The sequence below is a fragment of the Dreissena polymorpha genome, chromosome 10, assembly GCF_020536995.1.
Source record: "Dreissena polymorpha isolate Duluth1 chromosome 10, UMN_Dpol_1.0, whole genome shotgun sequence".
Classification (NCBI taxonomy): Eukaryota; Metazoa; Mollusca; class Bivalvia; order Myida; family Dreissenidae; genus Dreissena; species Dreissena polymorpha.
Genome location: NC_068364.1, coordinates 56,914,733 through 56,929,535, shown reverse-complemented (window position 1 = coordinate 56,929,535; position 14,803 = coordinate 56,914,733). Strand labels below are relative to the sequence as shown.

The window sequence follows — 14,803 nt, the reverse complement described above, 5'->3', positions numbered from 1 at the left end:
AGAGGATTGTTCCCCTTAGTTGTTCATTAGTCCGCTACCAAGGCACAGCAAAATACTTTGTTCGTTGTACACTACTTCGGAGACGCAAACTATTACGTAGTTTCAATCTTGATCATTTTAATCGTCTAAAAGATTGTTTTAACCCATTTAAGCCTGGTAGACTCTCCCATCCTTCAAAATTGGACCAATTTATTTCAAAAATTAGGGATGTCTAGTATATTAATTTCTATATTTAGAATATTTCTCACAGAAATTCCTTTAAGCAAACAGCGCAGACCCAGATGAGACGCATCATGCGGCGCCTCATCTGGGTCTATGCTGTTTGCCAAGGCCTTTTTTTCTAGACGCTAGGTATAAATGGGTTAATGATATTTGATTTATTTTACATATAGTACATAGCATTTCCCACATCATTAATACACTGTCGTCATTTATTAAATCAGTAACTTGTATAGAATGTACTTGTTGATAAATTGTATGTAATGTTATCAATAGTTTTTAAGTTTCATGAAGACTGGGATCTAGTACTACATGAACACGTTTACGTGGATAAATGAACAACAATGCACGGTATATTGAGCAGGTTGCAGCAGCACTATTTTAGTCCTATCTAATAAAAAAGCATATTTTAATTAAAAAAACGAATTATATTTTGTTAAAAAAATATGAATAGTCACTATGAATCACATGTAAAAATAATGAATACTCCACTCGTAGCATGCATAGGTAGTGCATATTCAATCCGCACCGAGCGCCTTTAAACGCTAGTGTATTTAATTAAATCGCAGTAAAACACGTCATTCACTTTCATAAGAAGTAATGCCTTTAAAATACATTTTAGCATCGCCCTGGGAAAATGGGGCTTAAGTCACGTGAGTTAAGTGTCATTCATAAAAGTGCCTGTTCAACGCACAGGCTTATATGGGACAACACTTTCCGCTCTCATGTTTCGATTTTTGTTAAAGAAGACATCTTTTCTAAACGAAGATCAAGTCTAGGCAGAAAGTGTCGTCCCTGATTAGCCTGGTTCTTACAACCATAACTATGGGAAGATAACAAGTCAGTTGAAACTGTTTAGCACAGCTAGACTAAAAATTAGTCCATTGAATGATTTATTTCAATAAAAAAATAAAACTAATCAAACTATCATTCAACGACTATTTATTGAAAATGTAAAAATAAATAAAACATTAACAAATTTGTGCCACGTACATATACAAGTAACGTTAATAAAACTAACACATACCAACAACAGTTGCCAAAATGTGTATTGCCACCGATACTTAACAAGTACAACAGCCAATCTTCACTTGCTAACGATGTATTGTGACATTTACTGCATATTTAAATGCAATAATCACAAAATCATTGAAACTGAGATAAAACGGAAGCATGATATACATTTAAGTGTAAACTAAATATGTATTAAGTTTCCTAAGAAGACTCACAAAAAACGGATAGCAGAAAAAAACAATAATTCGATAACATTTTACGTGCACAGATAAACCTTCAAATATTCTAATTATAAGTAAGCGAATTTTATTTAACTTGTATATATTGCTAAATATTGATGACAATTGGACACTGCTTATTGTCAGTGAATTATTAAGGATAAACAGATAAAAATATTTTTTTGTTCTTTAATATTGAAGCAGGTATATTGGAATTGTGTTGAAAAAATAGGATTAGTTTTTGGAAGATTAAAATATAGAATTACACAATTGACTAAAGTAAATTTTTCCGGTGTATTTGGCAGTTACGTATACAGAAAAGATATGATTTATAAATAAAACTATAACTTTCTAATTTGTCATGGGTCCGCATTTATCCGAAATCGTACTATAAAAATCACGGATATGAACTTAGTTCCGGCGTAGCTGTCAAACTCTCCGATATTTTATTCAGTTCCCGTACATCCTCCATAAGGTTACACAGCTCCCTCTGACGAAGTTCCTTCTGCTTGAATGCCTTTGTGAGCGGAATCGGAACACCGCCACCGAGGTCAGGACTCCGAGGTTCCGGCGAGTTCACCGTGTTAAACACTATCGCCGGCATGTTGACGTGTATGTGCATCCTGTCATTCGAGTCCACGACGGTGAAGCTACTCGAGTTTTCGTTTCTATCGGCGCTGCGTTTCCGCCGCTTTCCCTTTCCGCGCGAGCTTTCTCGGCTCGACGTCGGCGCCGGCGGTTGCGTTTTCTTCTGCGTTGCCGGTAACTGGTGATTGCATTCCGGCTCGGTGCAACCGTTCGCCTCTTGGGTACGCCGGATAGCGTCAAAGCTCATGTCGTTCGCGGAGTCGAGTCTGTTTCCGGCAACGTACATCCGGCAGTTACAGTTACACACGTGGGCGGGAACCGGATGATCCGATGCTATACGAAAGCCTACTGTTTTGCCATGAAGACTTCGCGGTGAACTGTTATTGTCGCTGTCTATCGAATTCTTTGTTTTACCAGTACTTATTTTAGGTAAATGGATATGCATTTGGTTATCCGGCTCCCGAGCAGAGTTCGCTGTTTCCGGGATGTAATAAATGCAGTAATAATCCTGTAATTTCTCTAGGTTCATCCGGTCTTCATCACTAAGCGTGTCTATCCGGAAGCTCTGCGGCATGAGTTTGAGTTTCTCCGCCTCGCGCGCCTCTTGGCGCATTTTCATCAACTTCTGTTTCTGCTTCTGCATCTGCGATATCCGGTCCTCCGACGAGTTGTTCGAGTCGCGCGACGTATAGGCGCGTTTGACGGAGTTGCTCTCCAAGACGAGATCCCGGTGTGTGCTGCGTCGCCGACGCGGCGGGATGCTCGGAATGGCGGTCTGATGCGTGAGCCGCTGAAGATTGAGCCGCACATTCTCATCGACGGAGCGCTCGGAACTGAAATCCGTGTTCTGGCTGTGATGATCGTTGTCCGCCGCTGCCGATGCGGCCGCCGCCGATGCGGCCGCCACCGTCCGTCTCTCCGGACGCGCTCTCTCGTAGGAAGGGCCGCTTTCTATGAGCGATTTCCCTTCCAGAGGCATGATGGCGGGCGGCTGGCGCTTGGGACGCATGCGCTGAAACTTTTCGAAAGTTGTAAGCAGCGTGGTGCGTTTAGACTGCACATGCTCGGGTTGTGCGGAGAGACGCTGTTTTACTGCTTTCTTTTCGCGTGGAGACTGGCTATAAACAAATTCACGACCTGTAAGTAATAAAAGGTCAATCAGTTTAAATGTAATGTCCACATACATTGTTGGCATTAGGTTTGTTTAAAGTGGTCAATTTTATGTTATTTATTGAAAAAAATGATTTTAATACATATTTAATTATTTATCGTGTTGTTTAAAAACAAAACAATAGTAAAGCTTTTTTGAACCGATTATGTCGCATCAAATATGTCAAGTGAGTGAAAAATTCGACAAAATGCATCGCATGTTATTATTCTGTACTTCTGATGATGACGATGATGATGATTATAATGGGGATAGTTAAGTATGATAGTTGTGTTGTTTTATTACAACGTATTTGAAATATACGTGTATGCTTTTCTGTCAAACTGAGCAAACGAACAAGACAACTTTGACATGCGTGATTTAACCGCTCGGATATATCCAACACGTCTTACATGTTCGATCCGTGACATATACTGTTCAACGTAGCTGAACTACGTATGCTCGTTTATGATCAACATTAGTCATAGTTGTGTTTTGTGTTGCAAATGACTGTTTAAATTGTAACTTCACGCGAGTAAATATTAGCAAAAAATGTTCACCCATCGCCGCGCTAACAAGTTCATTTATAATGAATGCAACCTCTACATATTAATAATTATGCATATTTGTAGGAATACTTTTGTGCTATCGTTATGATCGAAGACAATCTTGACTTTTTAATACATCTTACTATATTTTAGTAAACTTTGCTAAGCATAGGTAATTTTAAGTAATTCTTATGCAAATACAAATGTGACTCCAGTCAATCATACCATAAGAGCGCATGCGCAGTCGATCCAAAGCGTTCGCGAGATTGTTCTGCTCCTGCATGATCAGCTCCTCGCGGAGCTTGGACAAGCGCTTGAGGTACTCGGCGTGGTGCTGGAACGCTTCCTGCTCGTTCTCCGCCCACGACGCCACCCGGGCGCTCCGAGAGCCGATCCCAGTCCGCTCGGCCAGTCTGCAAATGAAATAACTTATTAAGGCTCGTCCTGAGAAAACTGACCACAATGTATGTGCCAATCTGGGTACACAGTTTCCGCCTTAACTGGATGTTCGAAAATACATAGACTTGATTTAATGGAAAAATAAGCATGTGTCGACACTTAACGCGCATGCGTTAAGGCCAGTTTTCCACTGAAAACGGCTCAATTAACTTGTCATTACTATATTAGAAACGGCCGCTGGTTAAATATAAAAGGTCAATCAGCCTGCGTATGGAGTGGTGAAATTATTAAGTGAGTTTATATCTATCTTGCGCGAAACGTTAACGCAAAATTAATTATGTAAATAACAGCAATGTAATGTGACCCACTTTCTATGAAACCCAACTTGAATTTCCAACATAGAAGTTGCAGAGATTTGCATAATTGTATAAATGATAGGGTGTGCAATCTTGAGATGTAGAAGTTATTCATAGTTTTAATTGATGGTTAAATTAAACACGGTTAACGTTTTGGGACAAAATGTTTGTCCTTAATGATGAAATAGAAGACTTCACCGTAAAGGCTTTAAACTTAGAAACTCGTTTAACGGATGTGTTCACAGTTTGTCGAAATGAAAAAAAATGTCATGGATTCAAAAAATAATGTATGCATTTTATTCCAACAATAAAAAATACCATCCTGACAAAGAAACATGTTTAAAAATATAACGTTCGCTTATTGATGGTAATCAATCGAAATCTAAAAAATTATAATGCGTCTGTTACACTTGGGATCGTTAAGGTAGCAAAACCGTGTATTGGCTATAAATAGTCTTCACTACGCTCTTAATCCACAAGCCTGCTTTTGCTTATAGGTGTCTCGGGTTTAATCCTCAGGGCAGGCAAATACTTTTTTTCTGTTATCATAATGAATAAAAATAATCGAAATATTACAGTTTTTTAAGTATTTACTTAATGATATTTTTTCACAAATACGAAGATCTGCAACAACTCATTTTAATAGGTTGGGCCGATGTTTGACCGTAGACTATTTAAAATAACATGAGCGTTGGAAAACTGACCATGCTACCATATACTATTGGTAAACAACAAATGGGTCCGAAGGTCGGAATTTTGATCCATACTCATGTTGGTTAGATTTAACTTTCACGAAAGACCTGGTTTATTGTCCAGGAAATTGACCCTAGATAGTATCAATAAGCCTCCGCCTTTTTATCCACAATCAAACTAGAATTAATAAAGATGTTGAAAAAAGAAAAACTCGCAGGAGGTTGTGAGTGCTATATTAAGATAATTACATAATAACAATAAAGGCACTGAATTGTGGATTAAGCAATTATAAAACTAATATTTGTTTCCAACACCGGGAGTTTGCGAGACATTAACGAGGTTTTGGTGGATTCAATCAATATGTAGCCAATTTACAATGAGCACTATGGGCGATCCATGAAAAGTCTCCCGTTGTCTGCTCCGCAAACTATTTATGAAACTATTGATTCCATATATTGTAATTCAAAAATCGCGTGTCAAAGATATCCGTTTATGGCAAGTAGTTAATTTGAAAGTGCGTCGTTTGTACCGGAATGTCCAGGTATTAATTACGCGGAATTCCGGCAGTCGACTTAAGATGACTGGTTTATTAAATGCAGGAACTTGCGCTGAAAGGAAATGGGAAAAGCGTTGAAATCGAGGTTTAATACATTCTTAACCTATGAAAGCACTTAAGTTGTATATAAACGAAACTTTTTTAGTAAAAGCCTTTTAATGTTTTTTTTTAACAAAAGCGATGGTAGGTATAAACTGATAAATACACATTACGTACACTTGACAATAATAGCAAGTCGATTAAAAATATATGTCTATTAATAAATACTTGGAGCTAAAAAATTTGCATACTGGTTAATGAATATTTAAAAAGGGCGGACAGATATTGTGGCACTAAATATTTGGTAATTGTCAAGCAAAAAGCAAAAAAAAATAATCATTAACTACCTTTTAAGATACACCATTAGAATTTCGAGATAAAAGAGAAACGTTAACTGTGTAAATAAATCATTATGTAAAGTACGTACATGCAGTTCATTCAATGCCACTGTACTACGACACACGTTGATCTAGTGAGGTGCTGTATTTGTAAACAGGGAACCTGCTATTTTGGTGCATATCTCAGTATTGGAATTAATTACCTATGCACTGTATCGGTAATCATTTATCATGACTAAAAGTTTTTCATTAACATAAACAAATTATTTAAATGTTTATTGAACACACTTAAAAGTAGTATTTCAAATCGGTTTTGATGTCTAGAAAACTTAATCAAGCATTAATTAGATTAACGAAACGGACTGAAACTGAAATAAATTATCAACAACAATCATTTAGAGTTAATAGCGTGAATGAATCTTGCCTTCGACCAAACGGTGTATATAGTTCAGTTTGATTACTACAATATAGCAATAATACTAGATAATATGCGTTGCGTTCTGGGAAAACTGGGCTTAATGCATGTGCGTAAATTTTCGTCCCAGATTAGCCTGTGCAGTCCGCACAGGCTTATCAGGGACGACACTTTCCGCTTTAACTGGATGTTCGTGTAGACGAGACTTCTCTTAAACGAAAAATACCATAAAAGCGGAAAGTGTCGTCCCTGATTAGCCTGTGCGGACTGCACAGGCTAATCTGGGACGACACTTTACGTACATGCCTTAAGCCCAGTTTTCTCAAAACAAGGCTCATTTGAGCAAGGTCCACATTCACAAAGCTCCTTAGAGAAATATTAACTCAAGTAGTATATAAGGGAAATTTTAAGATCAAGTGTTTTGTGAGAAATTTGATGTTGTCGTTTTTTTTGGCTTTTTAAAGGTTAAAGCATTAATGACTGCACTGTAGCAACAGTAACATGTCTCAAACATATACATGTAAAAACATAGCCAGAAACTTAAAGAATATTGTATGAATGTAAGGAAATTTCGAAGGTTTTACTTGAGCATATCTTTGTGAATAATGGCCCAGAATACCTTTTCCGACCCCAAGTGAATCCGGATATGATTATAAAACATAAACATGAAAGCAATGGATATTGCATAAACAACAACAGCTAAAAAAGAATACAAATATTGGCAAAATATGCGCAACACGGTGAAACAACAGCGACGTTAGAAGCTCCATACGAGTAAAGCATTTATTAACTGTTTAAGCAAGAACAACAACAGAACCAACAATAATAATAATAACAACAACAACAACAACAAATCTAACCAAATTACCAATTACACTAAAAAGATGTGATGGCAAAACACCAACACGACTATAAAATAACAGCAAGTCATCAGTCATCAGTAATTGAACTTCGACAAGCCAAGCAACAACAACTGCGCGTTGTTTAGATAAAGACTGACACAATATTTGCGATAACAAACGACCTTTAATGACTACAAACTAACTGTCTAAGTACGGTAGGCAAGCATTTGCCCCAAAACAACAACAACAACAACACACAACAAACAAACACAACAGCAAACAACAACGACATAAGAACAACAACACAAACAACAACAACAGAAACAACACACAAAAACAACACCCCCCAGATGGAATGACACAACATTAAATGCAATACGTTGCAATCATATGCAAGCTCACGCAATCGAATGATTTGTAATTAAAAAGAAATGCAATGAAATAAAATAAAACAAAACGATTACAAGATCAATATGACGTTAAAAAAATAAGTAAACTTCAGAACGATGGAAATAAAATAAATAAAAAAAATGTTTTCATAACCTTGGGGTGGACAAGTCCAACTTAACATCCATGTTCTCTCCACCGTGATATGTGAAAGATCTCTTCATATCTGGATTCACCACCACTCGCATTTATATAGTGTCTTTCAACTTATAAAAATAAATCGATCAAGTGGAATTTAACCGGTATATCAGTGAGTCTTAACCGATCCAGCCAACCGATGTAACGAGGCGGAATTCTGAATACTTAATATCCATTTAGTTACATGGTTATAACTTTCCATTCAGAAGCGCCATTGATTTCGAATCTTCACTGGCGACCTCCGGCATCATTAAGCCACGATCCCTGGTGTTTATTTAATATCCGCCGTCTATAATATAAAACATTAAGAACTGCGACATTAGCTCCTTCCCACAGTAATAAACACTTTCGCATCTATAGAATCTCGAGGACAAGCGTCGTAAAGATATGAATTATGTTCTTTTCAAGATGTAGAAACGGTGGCGTTATTGTAAGATAAATTAATTCCACTTAAGATATAATTTAGAACGTTCAAATACGGGTCTTTGTGTATCTACGTATTTCACATTTTACATTACCGACTATTCTTCGGCATGCAGACGGTTTACATGATTCCTTAACAGTTTGTCAACAAAGACTGTCATTTGATAAAATACTGTTTGCAACCTCTGTCATTCTTTTAAAGTTTGTCAATGTCTCGTATTGTTAAGCGATGAAAACACGTAGACAAACAATTGTCCGTATGTGTCACAAACGTTGGTTTAACATTTACCAATAATCGTAAATATTTGCATTTGGTAATAAGCTGTTTTTATATAGATAAGTCATGTTAATATCCATAAGTGCATTTTTGTAATTATTACCGCTACAACGAAAACATCCCATACGAACACGAATATATCGCATATATGGTGTGAACATGAGACGAAATAACCCCACTGAGATATGATAATATGGGCCGTGCTCTTTGAAAAGAGGTTTTAATGCATGTGCGTAAAGTGCCATCTCAGATTAGCCTGTGCAGTCCACACAGGCTAATCAGGGACGACATTCTCCGTTTTCATGATATTTTCTGTTTAAAGAAAGTTTCTGTTTTAGCAAAAATCTAGTTTAGGCGTAAAGTGTCGTCCCTGATTAGCCTGCGCGGACTGAACAGGCTAATTTGGGATGACACTTTACGCAAATGCATTTAACCCCTTTTTCACAGAGCACGGTCCATTTGTCGAAAGTTTAAGTAGTTTTAATTTATTATTATTTGAATTATGCAGTTTAGCATTTCAATCGTTATGCAGGTCAAACTGAAATTTCAATATGAATACAAACTTAATCGACAAGTTTTGTTAGATATCAACATTTCAATAACTTCAAAGATATTGAATAATAATTGATCTATATATAAAATCCACAATATTATTGTGAAATTATAATATTTATTTTGAATTTTTTCAGAAGTTGTCATTCATAGCAAACATGACTCGATAGAATGTATGTGAATATCCGTATGATACCATCGCATCAAAGAAATAAAATCCGAGACAAAATCAAGGGTTCTTACACACTAAAGACGAATTTAATCCATTAACTTTCTGACAGTTTACAAACTTATTGTTTTCATAAAATCAATACAATTAAAATAGCCATTGAGGTTAAACATAATATAATCGTATTACATTTTGGCCAGCATTAAATATTTCTTTGTGCGTCGATTGTTGAAAAATGGTTAAAACTTTTTTAAACGAATCGAATCATCTATCTAAATTCAAAGGACAAGCACACTTCCGTTAAAAGCAAAACAACCGTAACTAGCACGACATTCGACGCAGCAAAGCAACAAAACACAAAACATACACAACAGATATAAACAACATCATCACCAACAACAAATAGAACCGCTGCTTGAACCGCTGCTCACGTAAGGATTAAAATATGTAAACCATATAATGCAATATATGAACAAGACTGAGCTTGCATCATATACTTAGTAACAACATCAAGCAACACACAAGGAACGGCAATTCCATAGAATCAATTAATACATCGAGTTACCGATAAGAGGTTTAATTTGTTAGACAAAAATCTAGATGAACAAAATGACATATCCTGCAAGTAAATGGGGATATAACAATATAAGTTATGTACGATATAATGTCAACGTACACAATAATTTTGGATTCGAAATCGCATAGTATTGCGGTAGTTTGTGTTTTATCATTTTTTTTTACGAGAAGCAATGCGTCAAAAATAAAATGTTAGACAATCTATAGTTGCTCGAACAAATCCGAAACTAAAAAGTCCTACAAGTAGAAATGTTCACTATATGTGATCACATATTTTGTGGTCTTCGTTTGGCAAATACCAACACGCAGTTTTCTATGGCCTAATCCCATTTAAGTCCCGACCTTACTCAGGTTACGACCTTTTGTTCTGACATGAACACAACAATCACCTCCGTACAGAGCTTTGACTGGAAACAGCATAGCTGGATCAAATACTTGCTTTCATAACCAACCACGAGATGATAGCCGAGCCACGTGGGACAATCATTTTCCCGTTCAGGGGACCGTCCATAAAGTATGTCACGCTTAAAAAAAAACAATTTTACCCCCCCCCCCCTTCTCCCTGTCACACAAACTGTCACAAAATCTTAGACCCCCACCCCCCCCCCCCCCCCCCCTTAAAGTACGTCACAAACTCACACTTTCGAACATATTTTATTTAAATTAATACCTATTTCAAATTTAATCTAAAACACAATTAACTATTAAACCATATTAAAATTTCACTTAAAAGAACTTTCACATTACAGGCTTTTATGACTGTAAAGTATTTACGTTTGGCAGTATGAATATTTATCCATTTGTTAACCTCTAATAAAAAAGAAATTATAATTAAGATTTGCTTTCAACCCTTTACTAATTAAAAAATGGAACAGTCCAATAAATTATTTCGTCGTATTTACTAATGAAATCTCCGTGGAGCTTGTGCCTATTGAATAAGCCGGCCCAGCCAAGGTGCCTATTAAAAGTTCGAACAACACATTCAGGAGATACGCAATTCGTCTTATTTTGACATAAAACTAATTCAAATGTATTACTTTTTTGAAAATTATTTGTAGATTCTAATAAAGAAATTATAAAAATAATAGACATACTTTTTTAAAATAAATGTGTGACATCACACATGGCCTGACCCCCCTCCCCCACGTCACAAACTGTCACACTTTCTTACACCCCCTCCCACCCTCCTGGAGCGTGACATACTTAATGGACGGTCCCATTGTTATTTTTCCTTTTTCTTAAATTAAGGTCATGTATGTTTTTCATTATGAACCTAAACCTATACACTATTTTTAAAATATAGAAGAACATTATACTTCTTTTCATAATATAATTTTTAAACAAAAGAACCTACCAAAGCTGGTGGCAGGGATTGTTTGTGAAGGCATGGGACGACAACTCTGCGTGGAGATTGAACAAACACAAATAACGTTACTCTATATTACACTAGCCGCACAATACACACGTGCAATTATTAAAAGAGAGTTATTTCCCTTAGCATGAATGACAGTTCTGAAATTTTGAAGTTCTGTTTTGTTCTTTTTAATATGTTACATAGTCTTCTACAAAATAATTAATCCAACAATTGTTATACCACAAAATAATCAAGAATATTCAGTAAAATAATCAAATGCAAAAGTAGAATATAGTGTATGCAAATAATGTACCATAAACTTTTATATGCGTGCTTTAATTGGAATCCAAATAATAATATAGGGAAGAATATCTTCCACATTCCATGGCTCTCTAATTGCTGTTTTTCGCTGCCGTTACATTGAAAATTCGACTATATAAAAAGTAAATTGAAAACCTCCCAAAATATAACATAAAACATGTATACATTCATGCGAAAATTGTATTGGCTTCTTCACTGCGATGAAATATATTGACTAAAATTGTTCGTTTTATTACTGTTTTAACGCGAAAAAGTTTCATTAAAATACAAGAACGGATGTAATATATTTCAACACAGACCTTGCGCTAAAATAAATCTACTTTATATCATTGAACCACCTTTGTTTAAAAGTTCAACATTCTGCCGTTCTGTCAAAACGTGAAATATTTTACATAGACGGGATATATGTTTTAATTATATTGATGATCATGAAATATTTCGCATGAAAATTGTCCAACAGTCTTCCAACAACTGTAACGATAGTCGTTATAGTTTTTGAGACACAAAATTGGAGCCTCCTACTTTTGACTTTCCAGTATGGCCTACATGCAAAGTAAAAACAGTTTCTTTTCAAACACAAAGTCTCAGCCACGTGAGGCCTACACGCCTCTTTGTAAGTCTTTCCAGTGCGTTCTGTCAACAACACTGATTGCGTGCATAGCCCCACACGATGCTACGTGGATCAGATAAAAACGAAGAGGAAAGCTTCATGTTTACTTCTTTTGCGGTCGATTTAAGTCATAATGATTTAAATAAACCCTCAACACAAAGCCGTTCGTTTAGATTTAATCAAACATGCATATGTTTTTTGTTAATCTTTTTTTAAACAAAAGTACACATGTATTTACAACTTAAAAAATCACAAACTTCGCCTTTTTCTACCATAAGTGGTTTGGTATTGACATGGACGGTAAGGTAAAGCATGGTCGCACACGTTTGTTAGGTGTATTAATACGTTTACGGTAAGGTAATGAATTTATGTGTACGATAATATAAGGAACTTGCGTGTTTGCTAACGTGAGGAATTTACGTGAACGTAAAGATAACATAATTGACATGCCAGGAATTATGTTTTATATTTAGGGACACAATATTATTTATATATTGAGAAAGACACATGCATATCTTTTTTTATCTTTTACGAAAAAATAATTTTGGATAAAATTGATTAAGTGCCGATTTGATTAAATTGCAACTCGATGTTTGAATGAAATACACTCAAGTACATCACGGGCGTTATTTTACAAGTAGAAGTTAAGACATTGTTACAACAGAAAGAGTCTCGGAGGGAAATATGAATAAAAAAAAAACGAAACCTCTTGCGCATTGACCCCCACCCCTATGATTGGTAAGAACCATTCGTCACATTTTCGAAATTATACTCACAGGAACGGCATTTTGTTGCAAATCCCAGATTTCCTTTGCGTGTTGGCTAGAACGATATCACCCTTTTAGCACTTGAAGGAAGAACATCAGTGAGCACAATTTGAAAGTTTAATCATACAAAGACTCTACGCAACTGATGCGCGATTTGATTTTTCAAAGAGATCAGACATAATAAATGAAAATAAAACCCGAAAACACTTCCATAATTACACTCTCGTAAACAATATGTAAAACGCGTTTTGAGTTTTCACGAAAATCAATTATCAGTCATTGAATGTATTAGTAAATATTTGAAATTCGACCACGCGATCATTTAACCTATTGTTTAAAGTTTATATCGATATATCTAGTTGAGCTAACATTGGAAAGTTACTTTATTGTTAATAGGCCAACAATAAAATGTTCTTTGTTTCCCATAACATAGTTAATAAAGGAGGACGGGCGATTGAATTTTTTGTGCAATTCAAAATAAGAATGCGCGAAGACAAACAGGCATCTTCACACTCTCTCTTTACGGTTTTGATTATATTTTTGTGACTTAAAGTAACATATTTTTTGTGTAAATACAATAGAACGTACCAACAATTTATCGCAATTTAAACGTTAAATTTAGTGATTTTGATCGATTTTAACCTTTTTTTCTCGAAAACTCAACCTGTAATACAAACTGTTTTAAGGGACATTTCACTAACGTGAAGACGGTCGGGTAAATGCAAACACACACTTTTTTCGCTTTACATGGTTTTGATTCTTCAGTTGATTTTGTTTGTGCTTTCCTAACAATTGTCGGCATTGGACACTTAGATACGTATTTTGACGCATTTGCAGTCCCTTAAAAAGTTACATTAAATTTAAGACCTTACTTACTAGATTCAAGTTTAAAAGGTTTCATTTCCAACCCAAAGATACTGATGAGCAGCAAACAGCATAACACCTGAACAGACTGCGAGTAACTCGCAGGCTGTTCTGGTTTTATGCTGTTTGCCCATAGCCATTTTTCACCTTGCTTCTGAATGGGAAAAGGTTAACTTATGATGAGTTTAATTGCTTTAAAAAACAACCGTTTGCAAAAAACTATTGATTAGAAAAGCCGCTGGTCTTTGGAAAGTTATACAGACTAACACAAATCTTTTTAATCAATTCTTAAAACAACCCTTAATACAACAATTGAAATTTGTTTGAAACTTTAATATATTGATAAACTACCAAATAAACCTAAGTCAAAATAAAAAAATAAGGCAGAGGAAAGCTGAAATTACTAACAGAGGCGTGAATAAGCAGAAGAAATTGAAATAAAAGAACAATAAACATTACCTCATATCTGGCAAATTAAGACGATATGCCATATTTGTACGTGCTTGACTGGTTTCTTCCGTTTTTTTACTTTTTTATTCCAAGTTTTGTTGAATAAAGATCGGCTTGTAAGTTAACCAACGACCATGCCGTTGCAGCGTTACTAGCGTCATTTTACGTCATGACGTTATTTAACGAACCGTCGTTATCGGCGTAATTTTATGCAGCGTCGTGACGTTTTAATGTAAAAGTATATAAAAAAGGAAAAGACAACTTTACTCAACCAATTAACAGTGTTTATGAACAGTTGAAGTGTTACCTGTAAGTAGACATGGGGTGGTATTCCAGAAACATCTTAAGTCATTTCTTAAATAATTTCACTTAAGTTCAAAATTACAATGTTTTGTATTTCTTTACTAGATAATACCTCCGATGCACTCGATGCACTCGAAGTACGTTCTGAAAAATTGACTTAACGGGCTCGAACTGTGTGAG

General features: G+C 35.6%; 1 protein-coding gene across 2 annotated transcripts; it reads right to left on the bottom strand.

Moving 5' to 3' along the window:
• Positions 1 to 1,144: 1,144 nt before the first annotated feature.
• Positions 1,145 to 14,494, bottom strand: LOC127848228 (uncharacterized). 2 transcript variants are annotated; one of them, XM_052380559.1, is made up of 3 exons: positions 14,330 to 14,494; positions 3,960 to 4,147; positions 1,145 to 3,176 (listed from the first exon to the last, which is right to left on the bottom strand). In XM_052380559.1, exons 1-3 carry the CDS (start codon positions 14,359 to 14,361, stop codon positions 1,849 to 1,851), a joined length of 1,548 nt encoding a protein of 515 aa, XP_052236519.1. In that variant the 5' UTR covers positions 14,362 to 14,494; the 3' UTR covers positions 1,145 to 1,848. The 2 variants fall into 2 exon arrangements, with proteins under 2 accessions (XP_052236519.1, XP_052236518.1); XM_052380558.1 differs by lacking the exon at positions 14,330 to 14,494 and adding an exon at positions 7,916 to 8,078.
• Positions 14,495 to 14,803: the final 309 nt, after the last annotated feature.